General features: G+C 30.3%; 1 protein-coding gene across 1 annotated transcript in view; it reads left to right on the top strand.

Moving 5' to 3' along the window:
- The window catches only part of LOC131851760 (twitchin), a 114,991-nt gene that overhangs the window by 15,723 nt on the left and 78,520 nt on the right, over positions 1-20,748 (top strand). Inside the window, exons 14-40 of the mRNA XM_059202307.1 lie at positions 101-511; positions 984-1,085; positions 1,185-1,301; positions 1,506-1,676; positions 1,769-1,876; positions 1,959-2,060; positions 2,255-2,353; positions 2,438-2,533; positions 3,023-3,115; positions 3,209-3,289; positions 3,383-3,499; positions 3,587-3,679; positions 4,118-4,231; positions 4,416-4,484; positions 4,744-4,863; positions 5,596-5,703; positions 6,026-6,067; positions 6,379-6,411; positions 6,939-7,001; positions 7,490-7,582; positions 8,452-8,502; positions 11,535-11,711; positions 11,862-12,065; positions 12,694-12,738; positions 19,209-19,353; positions 19,647-19,883; positions 20,138-20,274. Coding sequence (XP_059058290.1) covers positions 101-511; positions 984-1,085; positions 1,185-1,301; positions 1,506-1,676; positions 1,769-1,876; positions 1,959-2,060; positions 2,255-2,353; positions 2,438-2,533; positions 3,023-3,115; positions 3,209-3,289; positions 3,383-3,499; positions 3,587-3,679; positions 4,118-4,231; positions 4,416-4,484; positions 4,744-4,863; positions 5,596-5,703; positions 6,026-6,067; positions 6,379-6,411; positions 6,939-7,001; positions 7,490-7,582; positions 8,452-8,502; positions 11,535-11,711; positions 11,862-12,065; positions 12,694-12,738; positions 19,209-19,353; positions 19,647-19,883; positions 20,138-20,274 — 3,228 coding nt within the window. The remainder of the gene's footprint in view (positions 1-100; positions 512-983; positions 1,086-1,184; positions 1,302-1,505; positions 1,677-1,768; positions 1,877-1,958; positions 2,061-2,254; positions 2,354-2,437; positions 2,534-3,022; positions 3,116-3,208; positions 3,290-3,382; positions 3,500-3,586; positions 3,680-4,117; positions 4,232-4,415; positions 4,485-4,743; positions 4,864-5,595; positions 5,704-6,025; positions 6,068-6,378; positions 6,412-6,938; positions 7,002-7,489; positions 7,583-8,451; positions 8,503-11,534; positions 11,712-11,861; positions 12,066-12,693; positions 12,739-19,208; positions 19,354-19,646; positions 19,884-20,137; positions 20,275-20,748) is intronic.

The following is a 20,748-nucleotide window of genomic DNA, read 5'->3' as shown; positions in this document are numbered from 1 at the left end:
TATTGAAGTATATAATAATATTTATATTCATCATTATGATCTATGTACTTTGAATTCTAAATTCGAATCAAACTACAAAACTACTTAAACAATGTATTAGGAAGAAGAAAAGAAATTAGCTGCCAAAAAAGTATCCAAAAAGGAAGAAGTAAAGATAGAAGCAAAGAAAGATGAGATTGAAATTGAAGCTAAAAAGACTGAAGCTAAGGTGGAAGCTAAAAAGGTCGTTAAAAAGGAAGAAATCAAGAAAGCAGAACAGGAAACTGAAGAAACTAAAAAGGTACTTGAAAAGAAAACCGCTAAAACTGAAGAAGAAAAGAAAGCTCTTCTGGAAAAAATTGAGAAAAAGAAAACTGAGACAGAAGAAGCTAAAATTGACGGCATTCCTAAACTTAAACCAGTCAAGCCTAAAGAACAACCAGTTGAAGAGAAGAAAGATGCTAAGAAGACTGAAAAAACAGAAGAGAAAAAGAAGGTCGTCAAAAAGAAGGTCGTATCAAAAAAAGACGAGGTAAGTAATATTCGTTTTTATTTTCTTAAAAAGCATTGTATAATGCTTATGTAGTTACATTCAAAAGAAGAAATGTATTTAACACTGTCTATTGTTATAATATTTTTCAATTTATTAACCTATGAAAAACATTCTCGAAAAATGTTGATTTAGGAAAATCTTCAGTTTTATGAATATTGTTTTTATTTATTTATAAGAAGTTTGTGGTAAATAACTAACAATATTCTAATAAATATGCAATTTGATTTTTTTTGTCTTACATCTACAGTTGCCTGAAGATTTTCTTAAATATATTGTAATTATAGTTATAGTTTATTTTGAATGTTTTAGTTGTTATTGTAAATTATAAGAAAATGAAGTTGTTAAATATAAAGACTAATAGTCTTTATAGTGTCTGATACAATGTGATAACATATTTTCGTTGTGGGTGTTGTGTTAACAATTTTATGTGCAAAAATTATTTTAAACTTAGGACGAAATCGAGTTCGTCGACGATTACGAGCGACCAGTTTTGGAGAAGTACGAAAAAATTACACCAACGCCTCTTGATAAAAAACCAAAGGACACACAAAAGGTAACCACAGTACATCACATTAACACTTTTACAAATAAAAATATCATGAAATATCTATGATATAGGATGATAAAATACATTTTTGTTAATTTTACTCAGCCAAAACGGGCATCTGTTTCGGATAGCGTTAAAAGTGAGCAAGATAGCGAAGAAGAAGTATCTGTTGCTGAACCCGCTCCAGAGAAAAAACCAAAAATAGATAAACCTACAGAAAAGGTATACGAACAATTATCCTAATTTCATTTATCGAATTATTAAACGTAATAATTATCTTTTAATAGTTAAAAATCCTCCAATTTCTTGTATGTAGGTACTTATACAATATTTTTGTAACAATAAATTAGGTACGTTTCTGTTCTTGAATTTTTTTAAAAGGAAATAATTAATACATTAGATATAACATTATATTTCATGGCATAGGTCGAAGAAAAAAGTGAACCTAAACGGCCAAGTATTAAAAAGGGCTTACCTAAACCAGAAGAACCAGTTGATGAAATATCTAAAGTTAAACTTGCAAAAGCACCTACCAAACCTACTGAAGAGATAGTCGAACAACCACAGGTTGCTAAAACTAAAAAAGCAGTTAAAAAGGTAATAAATATCATTATAATTATTCACATACAACAATCGCTTTGTTGACATGATTCATTTACAATATACTAAATTTTAAATATGATATTTAGCCGGAAGAATCGGAGTTTGTAGACGATTATGAAAGGCCTGAGCTCGAAAAATATGATAAAATGACACCTACACCTACAGACAGAACAAAAAAACAAAATGGAGTTGAGGTATGCGTTTATATCAATAATACATAAGATAATAGTAAACGTTAAAAAGAGAATTAATTAACTAATTTCGTGTGCATTATAGGATGCACCTGAATTTATTGATGATTATCAGCGTCCTGAACTTGAAAAATATGAAAAAGTTACACCCACACCGAAAGACAAACGTCGTCCTAGTGACACACAGGTAATAAATTTAAAATAAATAGAAACAAAACCGATAACGAGTATTGAAAATACATTATGAATATATATGAAGCATAAATTTAGTATAAAGTATAGGCTTATGTTACACGGGGTAAAAATCGTGTATTGATAGGTAGATACAAATTTATATATATATATATATGTATATATAAAAAATTCATTTCATTTCTATAGGATGAAACTGATATTATGAAGGGTAAAATAAAACCTAAAGAAAAGGAACCTGAACCAGAAACGCCTACATTGCGAAAGCGGCCAATTACAAAAGATAAGGTATTTAATTCATATTTACTAAACTTTTCCATGTTCACGAACAATCAATTATTATATAAAATATTAATTATTATCGTAACTTAGGAGGAAGAGAAAAAACCGGATGAAAAGCCAAAAACAAAACCAACTAAAAAAGACGAGCCGGAGGTTAAAAAGAAACCGGCTCCCAAAGAGAAGGAGGTATAAATAATGCAACTAAAATTATCACTCAAAACACTATATACACTGTTTTAACGGCACATGATTTGAAATTTTATTTTTACAATCTTCTAAAATTCTACTCTAAATCTCACGGATTTGAAGCTTCATTTCTTACACACTATTGCTCTAAAATCACTGCCGCAGCAACACTATTTTATTTAACTCTCCAAAAAGGTCACAGTAAGTTATTTCAGGTAGCACTGTATATTTGCATGGCAAATGCTGTAATTAATGCTTTGCTTATATTAAGAAAAAAAAAATATTTCAGCATTGGCGGTAAGAAGGTGCGAAGTCTAAACAAATTATTTATTATTGATTGATTAAATTATTTAATTATTATTATATATATAGTATAGATTTTATCAGAGATCTGTAATTATTTATAAATTCTTTACAATCATAAAAACATACATGACAATCAGAAATATATTCGAATTCTACCTAACCTACAATTTTCTCTACCTAAAGGTCGTCGAAGAAGAATTTATTGATGATTACGAGAGGCCAGTTCTCGAAAAATACGAGAAAATTACACCAACACCTACAGAGAAACGGAAAAAGGTAGACACTTCGGCTAACATCTCACTTGCTTAAAACACATGCACAATTAATTTACTTGTATATACAGATAATAAAACAAAAGTCTTTTATTAGGATGATAAACCTGAAGATGATGTACCTTCGGCCACAGCTACTGCTAAACGTCGATCTGTTAAAGATAAAGATAAACCAGAGGTATACATATTCATTTACTAGCACATTATTACATATACATATAAAAGTATAAATCAAATTCTGTAATAACATCTGGTAAAACATTTTTCATAGCCCATGGACGTCGATGAAAATGTTAGTCTATCTAAACCAAAGACTCCGGGAAAACCAGGAAAGGAACCCGAAGACGTATCACTTACACACAAAACACCAGCTGAGATTAAACCAACGGTTCGTAATTAGTATATGCATATATACTCAAAATCTTATACAATAAATAAGATAGTAATTTTTAATTAATTATAATTAAAACTTTAGGAAGACCAAGCTGAAGCCAAACTCAGTGTCAAAAAACCTGAGATTGTCGAAGAAAAAACTCTTAAGAGGCCTTCGCAAAAAGATAAAAATAAGGTACGGTCAACTAAAATACTAGATCATTTCTATTTTTCTTTTTTATAAAAAGCAAATATAGGTAGATACTTTTATCAAAAACTACTGTAATTATTACACGAAATCATCCACAGCCAGAAATGATACTTGACACCATTAATATCCTACAACTATCGACGACACCAGGCTTAAGAAAACTATTATATCTAGTTAAGGTATTCTCGACATAATATACAAATAGATTGCACAGAATTTTAGAAAAAAATCTAGATTTTATAGACACATAGGACGTCCATTCACAAAAACATTATCACAATTTTTCACTTTCTTTTTTATTATTATTTTTATATTATTTTTCTTTGCTCAAAGGCACAGTATGAACAGTGACCTAAGCACATATTTTTCTCTAATGTCATTCAATTTGTTCATCATGTATGTTGTGTATGGCCTTGGGCTTAGGATGTGGACACTGAGGAGGCTGTCAACCTTACTAAGCCTCGCACTAAGACCAGCACTACTGCCCCCGAAGAAGCATCTCTCACACAAAAGACACCTGCCAAGAAAAAGCCAACGGTACTGATATATTTATTTTTAATTATCTCAGCTAATCTACAGAAACTATTCTTAAAACAACTTAGAGATATAAAACATAATATATTAGTAAATATATTATTAATATATAACATTAGGAAAACATTGCTTAAGAGGAAAAAAAAAATCTGTTATAATTATAATATTTGATTGGTTTTCGTATTAGGAGGGATCAGAAGCCGCGCAACTTAAAGTCAAAAAGCCGGCAGTCGTCAAGAAAGGGGACGAGGATGAGGTAGCAAAACAAACGAATAATACTACTTGCCATTGATAATCTAGTAAAAAGTAGAGACTGAGATAACTAAAGATATCGAGGACTAATAATTTTCATGGCTAATCTAATCTATATAGATTAGACAGTGTTTTTTTCTATAATAAAATCACTTTTTCTTTTTTAATAGCGCACCAATAAACTAACCCAATAACGACATTTGCATATAAATTTACATATATGCTTAATTTATTCTCATTAAATGCTTTAATTACTTGTCTAGGCACCTCTGACGGTACAAGGTGGTAAATTTGAAAAGCCACAGCTCAAGAAAACTGTTGTTAAGAAGCCAACAGAACAACCTAAAAAAGCTGTTGCAGGAACTAAAAATTATAGCGACGGGGTAATCTTTTCAAATGTTTTAATTTCTATAGTGACGTCTAATTGTTCTGTTTCTATATTCTTCTACACTTGTACACATGTTTGTACAGCACTATACGTACATTATATTGTCCAGCACTAATCACTTTAATTGTACACTTTAATAGGGTAGCCTAGCCTATTTTAAGCAGCAAAAGAATCAAAGTGAAATTATTTTTATAATTATATCGAATTGATGTATTTGTTCTTCGTCGTCGTTTTCTTCAAGGGTTGAAAGTCGCATGTTGCTTGTTTTGTCATATTTGTTTTATGTTTCTTGGGAGTGGGTAAGTATTACTTGTTTATAATTAAGCATGCTAATTTATTTTAGCATACTTCGGTAATCATACAAGTAAGTTGCAATTATATCATATATGATATGAATAGTATTTATGAACTTAGGTACATATATTGACTCTCCTTGTTCATAAAATCTAAAATCTTCTGAAAATACATTTTGACTATTGAATTGTTTAGTACCTTTCATTCAAATGAAGAATATGTTGTTTATGAAAAGAACAAAACATTTTTGCAGCCAAAATAGGTTTAGAAGTGATTTTTCTTTTTGTGAATAATGAGGTACGTACAAAATTATAGATCCAATATTAATTAATTCTTTAAGCACTTTTAAAGATTAAAAATATTATATTTTAACATTGAATTTAAAAGTTATATCATTATTATTTATCTAACAAATGTATTAAACTATTTACAGCTGGAACTTGACTTTGTCGATGACTATGAAAGGCCAGTTCTTGAAAAATATGAAAAGATCACACCAACACCCACAACCAGGGAAAAGAAAGAAAAGGAACAAACAAAGGTACAGCTATCAAGATAATATATAGATAATATTTTGAAACAAAAATTTTGATGTTTTGTGTTATTTCTGAGGATCACATTGAACCTAGGCATCACATCGTCATGTACACCTCATAGCATTGCTATTCCAAAGGACTCAAGTGTCGTATTGTTATAATTGTAATTTTAGTGCCATATCTCAACCTTCACTGTAATAACGCCTTCTAAACAAATTGCTTAGCAGCAATTAGCAGAATAGGGTGAAACTAGCCTATATAGACGACTTTGTAAGATAAATAAAGTAGCAAATAAGATCGAGAATAAAAACAGTTTAAATAAAACAGGTTACGATGATCGCTCAACAACAACAACGACTTGAAGTAAAGGTAGAGATGAAAGAAAAAATTAGCATGAAATCATTGAACTGTTATTGAATTTGTATACAACCACCACAAATATATATTTAATGGGTGGTCAACAGTAATACAAACTATATTTATGTACCCTGTGATGTTATTCCGATGTATATATTACCTGTTTTATTTTTTCTCTCCCTCTGTTTTTGTCCTGAATGTACTTGTTTCCTTATGTTCATTGGTATCATTTGTATAAATCATTTTCCATTTTGTCAAACATCCCTTACTCATTAATATTTCTATATGTATTATGTGCTAATTATGAATTTATATTTCCGTAGACTGAAAGCAGAAGAACGTCTATTCAGAGTGAGGTTTGTATATAATATTTTCGTTTTTATTAATTATTGTGACATTGGAAGTGGAAGGTGATGGGCTGAACATGAAGTTAAATCAGTTAGAGCGTAGTGACAAATTCATCACGAATTTATCGCGATGGTTACTAGAGAATACGGAGAAGTCAACATAATGGTTGTCACTGATTGCCACTGATGTCGAGTACTCGAATTTTTGTCGTCCTAATGACAAATGGTTCTATGGAAGACAGTGGAATGGTGCACTCGCCTATGCTAAGTATACGGTAACAGGGCACCAGTGAAGAATGATCGGAAGAGCATGAATTCAAGTCAGTTGTCAGTCAGCCCACCATGTTGGTTTGTTGTTTGTTTCCAGAGGGAATTGCGACCTGTCTTTGATACATTGCTAACAATGGGTCTATAAGTTCCCATTACTAAGGATCCCCTGCCCCTAGTAATAAATGGTAGTGCATGCTTGTAAAGAAATAAAACTATATTAACTTTACAATAATGACATTATTCAGAAAACATTGTTATTTCCGTAGGTCAAAGAAGAAGTACGGTCCGAAAGCCGAAAGAGCTCAATTATAGAAAATCAAGCCGTAAAGGTAATAATAACGTCATATAAATATTATTTTCATGATTATAATAACAAATTATTAATACCTTACCCATTCAGCAATTATTCAGACGTTTGAGAAGGTCAGGACCTTAATAAAAAAGCTGCAGTGACAAAAACACAGTTCTTTAATATTAAGATGATAATAATCATTATTGGAACTCAAAAATAATATTATTACATTACTCTACTTTAGGGTAGTGTAACGATAACAGTCACATTAGTAGTTAAACAATGTCGTGGCTGTCAACGACTGTGACTTCCTTAAGACAGGGTCAAGTAATTATTATGAAGTAATAGACATTCATGATTCTTCAACCCAGATGGGTAAGTAGGAGCAATTGTCGACTCTCAACATCGTAGTAAAGGCAATACTTGATAAGTCTACATATTACTCGGTACATTTAATATCCAACTAGGTAGGGTGCCTACCGCTGTCTTTAGAATATTATATTATTCAATGTTTTATATTTATAGCTTACAAAAGAAACAGCTGAGAGCAGGAAGTCTTCCATATCCTCAATAGCTGAACAACAGCAAGTTGGAACACTTAAGAAGACTGCTCAAAAGGTAAGGACATTGATAATATGCGTATGTAATATAAAAGTCGATAAATTAAATGTACTTATCTCTTACTTAGTTTCGACGTAGTAAGTACGTAGTAATAACTTATGTTCAAAGTTTTCTTTTATTTTATCGACTTATATAATATTTTTCAAACTGATACTGAAATTCCTTAGCAATGAAAGGCACTCCTTTTAGATGTCTTTTTCTTATGCACCAATGGCACGTAGAAGCCCTTTAGAAGCGAAATCCTAGATATTTTAGCTATGCAATGATTGTTTTAAGAACCCCGAACCCTAGTTGAACTTTAGTAGTAGCTATATATTTAGGACTTTGTACTATGTTTTCTATGGAAAATATTACAAGAGTAAAAGCATATCTAATAATTTTTTTATTGTCATTATTTTAAAAATATATGAAACAAAAACCTAAAAATCCTAGTACAACGTCAGAAACAAAAATTCAATAATAAAAATATATCGTAATTATTTTTGAATTTTTAATCTTAATTTCCAACATATAGGATTTGAAAAGAATGTTTCCCCGACACAGTTATAAAATTGTATTGCAATGAAAGTGACTTTTATGTACTGAAAATTGTGTAACTACTGTTAAGACTGAAAGGATTTCAAAGTCATCAGTAAAATGCCAAGGCAACCTGATGATATGTCGCGGCTCACTCTCCAAGGGTGGATAAACTTGGTAAAGATTTCCACTTTATTTAGTCTCTAATATTATTATTATATTAGCGACCAAATAATTTTAACTGATTAAAAACAATTGCACATTCTTTGCATTATAATTTTTAACAAACTCATCATCTACACGCAATACCCCATTGATGCTTAATCATGTTCCTAATAACTTGTTTTTAGACTACCATAAAGGAACCGGAATCAAGTGAAATAAACAAAATCAAGCTCAAGGTAAGTCCGCGCTCCATCTTCAATGCATGTAAATATATTATTCTACTTGTTCTTGTATCAACAATGTCTACAGTCTCATTGTAACTACCTTATAGATACAGAATCTGAAAAGAAATTCAATCTGTTTATTAACTTCTACTGTAAATAAAACTTTGTTCAATATCAAACAATTTTCTTATTATTTGATTTTGTGTGTCTAGTAAATAACAAATTGTGTATAATCAATTATAATAATTTATTTATGTAATATAAATTTATATTTTTTTTGTATATACAAATGGAAAGGTGAAGCTACGCTAGATATTATAGCACCAACATATACACGTTTGACCTAGATGTAACTATATATTTTTGTAAATAGGGTGACACTGTAAAGACGGTAGAAGAAAAGGTAAAACAAGAATCTGTCGATAAGCCTTCAGAAAAATCATGGCGACCTACGCAAACAGACACACAGGTATATCACAGACGTATACACCTGATCACACATGTACGTAACACTCAAAAATACGAATATTGTCATTCAAACTATGAATTTCGGAAATAAAATAAACCAATCGCGACATAAAGGCATACTAGAGTATACTACTACTTTTTAATAGCTAGCATAATCTTTTAAAATGGTATTTATGTTTTATAGAAACTAAAAGAAAATTGTCGAATCTAAAACTAAAGAAACAACTGAATTCGAAAAGAATGATAAGTCAAGTAAACTAATACTATTTTAAACTGGATAAGTTAAATTCTTCATTATTTGCACATACATATATTTGGCTGTGTCTTACATAAGTGTACAAGCTTTGTAAGATACATAGACACAAAATTATATCATTATTCGAAACAAACTTAAGAGTCTTGACGAAATCAATTCTAATTACGTGACATTTAAATTATTTTAGGAAGATGAAGATGAAAGCGATGTATCCGTACAAGAAACTCAAAAAACAGAGGTATATAACTCTTTGTTTTTTATTCTTCTAATCGAATCATTAAATAATGTTAATTGGTTTATACTACATAAACTATTTTCCTTACTCAATATCTTAATTTATTAGGAACCTCGACCAATGTTGACACCCGCACAGTCTCCATTCTGTCCATGGAAAAAAAAGCCATACGTGGAGGTTGGTAATCGTTTCTACTTAATTCAAAATTGGTTTCTTATTTTCAACAAAAAAATCCAAGTGTAGAGTATTAATTGAAATTGTATATTCAATAGGAATTTCAATTTGAAGACGATGAACCATCGGAACCAACGAAAGAAGATACACAAACTACACAGGTAGTTTCAATTAATATTTTTTAATTATCAATGTCTTAAAACATATTTTTAAGACTGGCTAAACTTTTGATGAATCGAATAAAAAGGTACATTTTAATTTATAAATCTTTTGATTTATAAATGTATATAAAATAGAAATAAACAGTACCTACATTAAAATACTTAGTTAATTGTTATTAAATTTGATTTTTAGATTGTTAGAAAAAAACACATATTCAGATGTCATTATGCAACACTGAGATTTTAAAATTTTTCCAATTAATACACACTTTGACGGTACAAAAGTAATACGATATTTACGTAATGCAATCCAATACTACAGGTTTTTTCAATTTAAGTTTATAAGCAAACATAATCGATTACTAAGGAAACATTATAAAATTCAAAATTGTAATAGGTGCCAGCAATATCAGCACCACAAACACAAGAGACCAAAAATGAGGTACCATTTTCGTGGCAAGTTATTCCAGAAATACCTCAGGTAGACACAAGACATTATATTATTACTTTTTATTTTTGTTTAGTATAAATTTTACCAGAGTAATGAAATGCTATATTCCGTAATCAGGCTGAACAAACACCAGAGCTTGAAGACAAATATATACCAACACTATTAGAACCAACCAACAATTTGCCACGAAGAAGACCGTGGTCTCCTCAGGTACACAGAGTAACATACCTGATTGAACTTTAAAATATCATTATTAAACAAATTCTTACTAAATTCGAAAGTTTCAAACGTTTGAAGCATTCTAACTTGGAATGCTTTGCATCATCACACAAAGATAATTAACTCAAATGCACTTCATCGGCTTTAAAAACAAAATACACAACATTCTTTCCTTTAACACACAATTATAAAATATTTTAAGCGAGTAAGAATAATGAAAGTTCTATCAAAGAAACATTGCGTATGGTCGCCATTAATGATATTTCCCTGTAGGCTGAAACGACAGAAGAAAAAGATGAGCCTATTGCAAGCACACTAGAAATCCCACAACCCGCTTTTACCAGCAGACCTGATGAGGTATACACATTGGCACTGATCAGAATATGGCACAAATTATGCACAATGCACATTGTTCTATTTATTTTAAAAATTACATTGAGCACCATGCACTATTTTGCATAGCACCAAAAATTTGAACTATTGTAGTTAATTTTGCACTAAATTTTCTATTAATGGCTACAAACTCATATTTTAATAGGTCCAATGATTTTTTTTATTTTATTCGGTATTTTAATTGTAGCCATTCATAGAAATAAAATTGTTATAAAATGCAATGTAGTCGATTAGTAAATTATACCTTGTGAATTAGTTAGTTATTATTAAACACACGAATATACCACAGTATATAGAAATAACACGTCCTGTATACAGTATAAAGTATAATATAACAATGCAATGTTTTAATTTTAACAAAATGCACTGTTGGCACGTAATTTTAACTTCACTATATAAATGTTTACTAACTGTTTTCCTGCTTTGCTTTGCTTATTAATAATTATTACATTTAATAATCGTATCTTATTTTATATGTCTATCATAGTTATGTATTATTTTACTATATAGGTACTAAATTCATGGTAAGTTACTGATTTCAAATTTTACTGTGTATTCGTAATTTTATGTATGACCCTCAGATCAGACTATGTCGAGGTAATTAAAATTACCATGTGGCATATTGTTGGTACGTATCATAAATAAACCATGACTTAGTCACAAATTGACTAGGAGTATACATTACAGAAAGTTGCTGTTAAGGAAGAGAAAGTAGAAGAAGAAGTCAAAAAAGCCAAAGTAACTTCAGTGAAAAAGAAGGCCGAAGATCTGCCCGAGATCGCAGACTACGATAGGCCTGATCTTGAAAAATATGAGAAGATATCTCCCACACCAACAACAAGGGATAAACCAGAAAAAGATAAGGTACATTATATAATTATTTCTGTATGTATCAAACTAAATTTATTACTAATCACTATTAGTATTTGAATAACCTACGTCTATCTCGTAAGGTACTTGATGTGAAATATAATACATATTATATAGACTTAATGATTAAATGTTTCTACGCAGCCAACTCCTAAGGTACCTGAAATCAAGGCACCAGAGGAGAAACCGGCTGCTCCAAAGATTGAAGTAATTCGTGAAAAGTCTCCAAAACCAGACGCACCAAGAAAACCTTCACTAGGTCCTGGTCCTCCCGTCGCCAGACGTGGTTCTCTCATTCCGCCACCAGAGGAAATGGGACGCCGACCTTCTCTCATTATCAGTGACGAGGTATGTTGTATTATTTATAAAATAATTAAGGTGACGGTGTCATAGCAAAAACGTTTGTTTTTAAATAATATTACGAATCCACAATTACATTAGTAGATATTGGTGACTTATGAAATGCAATTAAGGTATGATTAAAATTTTGTAAAACAAAACTACATTATTATATTGTCCAACTGTAACTTAGAAAATATTTTATTAATTATATTACTCTATGAACTAACATTAGAAATAGTTTTATATATATTTTATTATTATAATATAAATTCATATTTAATACCTCGTCTTCTGATGTTAGTTCGTATGCATAAATGTAATTATTAAGCCCTACTACGTAGTGTAGATACCCTATTCTCTCAAGCCGAACCCATAACATTAGAACTACCTTGAGTATTTCCCTTTAAAGTTATGCTAATACCCATCAATAGAAAGATGGAGCTTAATTTATTTTCATTATAGCCATGAATGCTTTAGTAGAATGAAAAAAGTTTTATAGTGATTTAAGCTTAGAACCCCTTCTTCCCTGCTTCTAGAACACTAGAGTTGTGTTTACTACATTAGGGATATAAAAAGTTTGATTTTGAGCATCGTTTCTGTAGATATTAAATACCATACAAAACATAATCCACAGGAGAATAGAAAACTAAGACCTGGTGAGGTGATCGAAGAGAAGAAGGTAAAAGCAAAAAACGCTAAAGTATTTACGTGAATGCTGTCCGTTATATTGCCGTGATTAAGTCTTAACTATATATTTACAGAATTATAATTAATGCGTTTGCACTCGCCGCGGCTCGAATATTCTTATATGTCTGGATAATCACGTAAACGTTCAACTGTTTAGATCATGATCGATTGGGTTATGTGGTTATCCAGTTTTTTTTGTTAATTTTGTCGTCGATAGCACAGAGTCTAAATCGCACATCATTGTGGAGTCCGCGCACACAGATAAATTGCACAGCTTGTAAGCACGTCTCGCACATAACAACGGATACAGAGAATGCTCTTGATTTTAGGGACTATGAAATTGACTTGAGTACATCGCGTACTCAAATGGTCACTAACAATATTATACATTAACATGAAAATGATGCAACACATAACGTAATAACTCTTGCACTCGCTGATTTATATCTGCACCGAATGATAGCATCGAGTAGGTAGGTAGGGCCCAGGTTCGGCGGCAGAGATAGGCAATTTATTGATGTATATATTAGGGATATTATCAATATATTTTTAACAACAGGTCAACAAATTGCGTCCTGGAGAAGTTTTAGACGACAAAAAGGTGAGATCTACTGGATCTGGCCAGTTTAGACGGACGCTGCTCGCTTTTGCAAAGCATTTTTGTCTTTTATTTTATTTTCTTCCTTTTGGTACACATATGACAATACGGACAACAATTTCGAACTACAAATATATGACTGCATATACTCTATAAATCTTACACCAGTTGTTATAGCAATAAATAATTCATTGTTACTTTCTAAATATTACTTCTCATTAAATATATAATTTACAAACAAAATGACCTTTCAATACCTAAGTCATTTGATATACACTACTTTCCCCATAGAAGTTCTCCTCTACTCCAATTAGTATTGCCGCTTTGCCGTCCAGCGGGGATATATGACTTCATATCGCTGGAACAATTTTTTTACTATTTGCTAATAAGAGTTTCGAAGAGAAAAATGTAATGTGATTATTGTATTGCATTATATTTGCAAAGAGGACTCTTATTAACACTGCTTCGTAGTTATACTTTTAGAATGGCTCTAGTTTTCCAAAATCCAATAACATTTTTTAGTTTTCAACTAATCCCTTAATATTAAGCACACTATAGTTTGTTACAATGTTTTCTACTCATTTAGTGTGAAAACTGATTATAAATTTCAATCTGAACATGAATATATGATCTAACAAATGGTACAAACTCAATGCACATAATTTACTCCTACGCACAAAATATTAAACACCCACATTTCTTATACATATTATTTATTGCTTTATAATAAATATAACACACATAATATATGCACACGAAATATTGATATTTTAAGTTTTCAATTCATTTATGCACTCAATTAACAGAGAATGGTATACTAAAACGAATATTTTTTTCCAAAAAAGAAACGCAGCAGGCCCGGTGAACTGATGGATGAGGTATATAATGTGTGGAAGATATATGTTTAGATTATATGTCATAGATGAAAAAATTCTTATAGATACGTGGCTAACATAGATTTTTCAAGTGATTAATTGAAAGAGTAAATAATATTTGGCGATAGGATAAACACTTGAGACTAATTGTAAAATGTAAAATGTTTTATTTTTTTCATTTTATAATTGGTCGCTGCAGTCATCAATGTACAAAAGTTTAAGGTTCTCGAATGTTTTGTAGTAAAGAAATTAGTTCAAATTGCTATTAATCTCCTGTCTCGGTAACTTGATAGTAAAAATTACTAACATAAATAATAGCACATGTAAAATCAATTATGCATGATTCCATTTAAAAGACTGTATCTAATATTGAAATTAAGCATGTTCTTCTAATACAACTAAGGGAGATATTGCAATGGCTAAAATAATATCTATTTGTGAGATTCCGGAAATGTCGTTGCAGTTTGTCCCAATTATATTATAAATGATCGCATATTCCGAAGCATATAACGAGCGAGCAATAATCCTAGCTGCAACAAATAGACAAATTTTAATATCTATGATCACCTTGAAATTCTCGATAACTTCGGTGTTTTATATGAATATTGTCAAATAAATTTAGTCAAATATTATTTTGATCATAGATATTATTATATTAGCCTTAATAAAGATGCCACAATACTCCAAACTACTAGTAATCTAAAATAATTTATAAAGGTACGTATCTTTTATATTTTGATGAATCTATTTATGTCACAGTCGAATTATATAAATGGACTGAACTTAATTTAGATAAGAATGCTAAAAACGATTCTATAAATACAGTATGAGTTTGAAGCCAACATTTTATAAATAACCGTGTGACAAAACAAAGAATAATTACCAGGACTTGCTAATACTTGGTACATTAATCTGAACTAAGTATGCAATATTAAAATATACCTCAAAAATGTCGAATAAGAGATTAAAATATATAATAACGCAAGTGTTGGTATGCAATTTTGAACAGTGCAGTGAGACAGAAATACACACCTGTGTCAAATGTTAGTAAAAACTATAAGTGTGAGTTTAATGAGGCGCATGAACAGTCAGACTGCGCCAGAACTGCTGTTGTATGCGTTATGATTGATTGTTATTCTTATAAATATGACTGCATAAATTAGGCCAAGAGCAACCGAAGAGATCTTGAAATGTTCTCACCCTTAACTACGTTGCGATGCCAACCAAAGTGAATTATGTCTTCCCGTATTGTTGTTAAGTAGTTGCTAGAAGTGAGTCGTGATAATTACCTGTTGAGGGAACAAATAAACATTAATATATAATCGCTGCCAATACATTATTAATGTTTTTTAAGAAATCTGGAAATAGCTCAAGTATTTGTTGTAAATGTGAAAAAGAGAAAATAGAACTATCGGTGTTTAGCCATAATTTTGATCTTCATGTAACATAAATTGAAGTATTTCATATATATCAAATACTTTTATCTATATCACATCAGGAAATGGTACATGAATTTATTCTGAGTTATTTAATGAGATCATATAAAATTAAACAAAATGTAAATACTATAAAGACCACGTATTAATAAATTGACTAAACGTATAAAGAAACATGTAAATGTAGTTCTGCTATAAAAAAAGATCCGATCTATGATTAGAACTGATGATTAATGATCGAGATCGATATTGGGAATTCAGGAATACCTGCGCGCGCGTGGGTTTCAAGACGGTCGCACTCCCACTAGCGATGCCACTGTCTTAATGGTATGGTAGAATCAAAAACATTTGGCAGCTCTACATATGATTTGCTACTGACAATAAAACATAATAACGTAGTTGCTACGTTAAATATTATATGAGACTAATAATGAATTTCTATTGGAAAATTCTATAGTCATAAATGCTGATACATTAATAAAAATCAATTTAACGTACGTTAGCGGCTAAAATGTCCTACTTGAAAAAAAAAATGAAATTAAACTTAAAAGGTGTTGTCATACGAACAATATAGATACTAATATTATTTGTTTAAGTAAGCGCCGAAGTGTATAAAATCGAAATAAAAATATTCCATGCCCCGAAATATCCACAGTTCCATATAAATATTAGGTAAACCAATTCTTACATATTAGATGTACTTTTCCTAAAAGAGATTCTAAAATAGAGAACTGCAATTAAAACTATAGTTTCTCACTCACCAGAAATCAACGATATCGTTCCTGATAGATATACCTATTGTATCCTATTATATGGACAGTTTGATATAATTTTCGATTTTTATCATTATAATTTTCATGATATTGTTATATTATTTAGAGTTAGCTCATGTCCTCTTACAATGATCTCCTGAGCTTTTATTTACCATTTATTTGCCTACTTTTATTTTAAAAATTGTACTATTATTATTATTACTACTATTTAAAAATAGTAGTATAATCAGTGCAGACTATCCTACACGTAATTTTCAAAAAAAATAGCAAATTACTAATAAAAAAAATCAAATAGACTTAAAATATGGAACCGTTTTGACGGTATCCCGAAGATTACTGGCGGCATTGCCTTATTGCATGGCCATAACGCTGACCAAAATTTAGAAAATAAAAAATATGAATCTACATATAATAGCACTCTATAAATAAAGAAGAAATATAAATTAATCTAACGAAAAAGTATTAGGCTATTTTTTTTATAAAAACGTCAGTATAAATCCTTGTCGCATCTCATCTGAAAATCTATCACCTTGTTAATAATGTCACTATGTAGATATTTCAAGCGACAACGTGTGCCAGCGATGACAATCACCTGAATTATTCACATTTGTTATGAAGGTGCCAATCAATCTCTTTTGGTTGTTACGAAATCAATCTCATCTAATTTATGAATATAGACAAAAGGTCCATCCCACGGCAGATTTGATGCATCAAATCATTGGCCGCTAATCCAAGACGATCGTTCATGATGCATAACGCGATAAGAAACCTATTATTGCCAAGATAAGAGTTCAAAACACGAATGCCAGTCTAAATTTAAAAATGAGTATCTCACATAATTACTCTGGTACTGATCGATTGATACAACTGGATAAACTGGATCTAATTTCTTTGTACAAAGCCAATAATAACATGGTAACAGATATCTGTGGAAGACTTCATGATGTCGTCCAACGAAATGTTACTTGGATGGCTCACCTTAATCTGATAATTAATTGAATTGGTCTGCTGATTTGTGCTGTGCACAAATAGCGCGCCCGCGTCCCCCTCGCCTCTTCACAGCAAGGCAACTATGTCCAAACGACCCCATCTTCAGTCTTTTGACATTCGCGCCCATTTTAAGATGGAACGACATTAACACGAACAACCCTAAATCGAAATAATAACGAATTTGCTGATAATAAAAAAATAAAAATAAATAAAGCATAAGTATAAGAAAAAGAAGTGTTATTAGTACTTAAACATTTTGAAGCATTTAATACGATAATTTTTTTATGACAAAATGGATTATCCTGATAATACAGATGGAACTCTACTACATTTGAAATTGTTATTCGTTGTTTGTGACTATATAAATATGTAAATAAATCATAATGAGACTGTGATTGTGAATGACAATCTTCATAGTTTTTGCTTTTTAAGGATTACTTTGGTAGTATTGTGGTTTCTTCGTAGCTATATGTGATTAAACATAATGGCAGCGGTGGCTAAGAAATCGCTACCTGTTTCTAAACCTAAAGACGACCCGGTAAGTATTAATAATTTATTAAGTATATGTTACGTTAGGTAAATATTATTTATAATAATTATTATATATTATGAAGGTCATTGAAATACTCTACATAGATGATTTTTCATTCCATCATAATTTAATTTCTTTTTATCTTTTCGTTATGTATAACAATGGTTGTAATATTTACCATCACAATTATAAAAAATATACCGATGGTAACCTTAATTACTATAATACATATTAAAAATATAATTCAAGTCATTAAAAAAATAATAGTTATAAAATTCCAGTCATACTGGATTTAGTACTGGAATAGAATTGCTATATTTTTATGTAAAATGTAAAATAAAACTTTATAGTAAATTATTTAGTATTTTAAAATCCACTCTTACATAGTACACACAAACATCATCAGATCAATATGTTAGTGTTTATAAATATAGTAAAAACAAAAGGTTGTTGTGAATGAGGAAAAGCCCATTTAAACATTGAAATTAAAAAAGTTATTTGACAATAAACTTACTATTTTAAATTTCAGAATTTTTATCAATGAAAAATTGATATAAATAATTCCATTAATATATAAAATTATTAGCTTTAAAATAGTCAAACATTGGCTTCATAATAATTGTCATAACTTTAGTCTTAGCACTTGCGAGACATATATCAGGAAGTCCAGATCTTCATTGTCAGGTCATTTGGCTTACGTTCTTAATGTAGTGCATCTGTCATAACACGCCTGTACCATTTGTAACATGTATTTAACTATACCATTATAATTTTTCAATTTGTATTAATAGCTTTTGGCAGTGACGAGTTGGAAAGTAACGGGCTTAACAATAATCCTTGAGGAACACCTGTAAATGTTTTTTAAATTTATAACATAAATTTGAGTATTTCAATGACCTTTATAAATAAATTTTAATCACACAAAATCTATTTGTGTAGATTAAAAGAAAAAAGCGTGATAATTATTTTTATTTAGTGTATTAAAAGTCTTTTGATAGTTCACTTTAGATTTCGATAAATCAATAATGTGAGATAATTGTCTATTGTTCAATTTCTCAGTGTTTCTATTTAAACGAACAGGTCCTTTCTACTTGATCTAAAAGTTGAACTACGATACTGAAAGCCGCGCTTCAAATTTGTGCTTTATGATTATTGTGTCACATATTCGTTTGCTTATTTATGGACATTTTGGATTTATCGTGATTAACATCTGAGCTCCCAAGTGTGGACATATATTAACAAAACTTTGATGATGTAGCGACGAAAGTCCGGCGACGCCAGGAGACCTTCGGTCCAAGATCTGGAAGACCTCATTAATAAGCCTTCAGTACCTTTGAAACCTCTCGGCAATGAGGGACCGCCGGTTATTGTCGATGCTCCAGAGAGCAATTCTGCTGTTGAAGGTTAGTATAAATTCTTAAATATTTAAAATATTTTAATTTTTAGTCAGTTTAATATTGAGCATTTCTTTCTGAACATTTGTGTTTTACTTATTTCATATTAATTACTATGCTATATTATTTAAAGTATATAGATTTTACAAATATATTCTGTTGTTAAAAAATAAAAATATTAGGAAATTATGTATTTAGAATGTTTAGTATATTTTAACCTAACTATAATGATATAATTGTGCAGTAACTTAAAATATGTAAAAGACATAGATAATAAGAAAAATATGATTTATCCAACGCAGACCAAACTGGCTACCTCACGGTTCAAGTGGAAGGTAATCCTGCGCCGACGTTCAAATTTTACAAGGGCGTTACTGAAATTATTGAAGGAGGTCGTTTCAAGTTCATCACCGATGGTGAAACGGGTCTCATAACGCTCTGCATGAGAAAAGTTAAACCCAATGATGAGGGCAAATATAAAGTTGTGGTTAGTAACATACACGGAGAGGATTCCGCTGAAATGCAACTCTACGTTTCTGGTAAGACTTTAATCTTGTATTTAGAATTATTTCTCATTATTCCATATATACCCTAGGAATATATATAAGTGTATTCTTTATAAAAAATGGGTATTCATAGTAATGTATTTTGAAATCATGCAGGCTTTAAAAATCTAGATTTGACCAATCAATTCATTTTGGTACAATAGGATAATTGCCAAAATATGGCTGTAAGAATTCGTAAAATTTTCTTTAAACCAAATATATTTTTCAACTGTTTAAATAATATCTAGATTCGAGTGGTATGGACTTCCGTGCTATGCTCAAGAAAAGAAAGTACGCTAAATGGGGCGAAAAGAAGGAAGATCCCGACTGGGGAGATCTCAAGGAAACCGAGAAACCTATACCACCCCTTAAGAAAGTCGAAAGGGTAAGGTTTCTTTTACTTATACGTAATAATAAAAAACTATTTCTGATTTATGAAAACTACGAAGAAGATGGTGATACTTATTATACAAATACATTATACAATAATAAATACTAAATAAATGATAAACGTTAATACGAGACGATGTTAGATTTATAAGGAAACTGATATATTATGCCAATACACCTGGCTCGGTTAATATAAAATGGCATAACTTAAAGAGTTTCATACTTTAAGTCGATTTTATAAACTTTTTTTAAATATAATTCAGTATTGTATTACAGATGCGACACATTTTCATTACTTATCTGTTTAAATTACAAATCTTACATTGTCTCGTAAAATAAATTAAATGTAGACAGCTCCATCGGGTTAATTTCTGGTAATAGAAATAATAAAAATGACAAAGAAATCTTATGTAATAGAAAACTTGCATTAGATCTATATATTTAATATCTAGCCTTTCTACCGCATTTA

Source organism: Achroia grisella, unplaced genomic scaffold, assembly GCF_030625045.1.
Source record: "Achroia grisella isolate CSIRO2021 unplaced genomic scaffold, CSIRO_AGI_Agris_v1 utg1174, whole genome shotgun sequence".
Classification (NCBI taxonomy): domain Eukaryota; kingdom Metazoa; phylum Arthropoda; class Insecta; order Lepidoptera; family Pyralidae; genus Achroia; species Achroia grisella.
The sequence above is the reverse complement of the archived record's forward strand: the minus strand, read 5'-3'. Positions and strand labels throughout refer to the sequence as shown.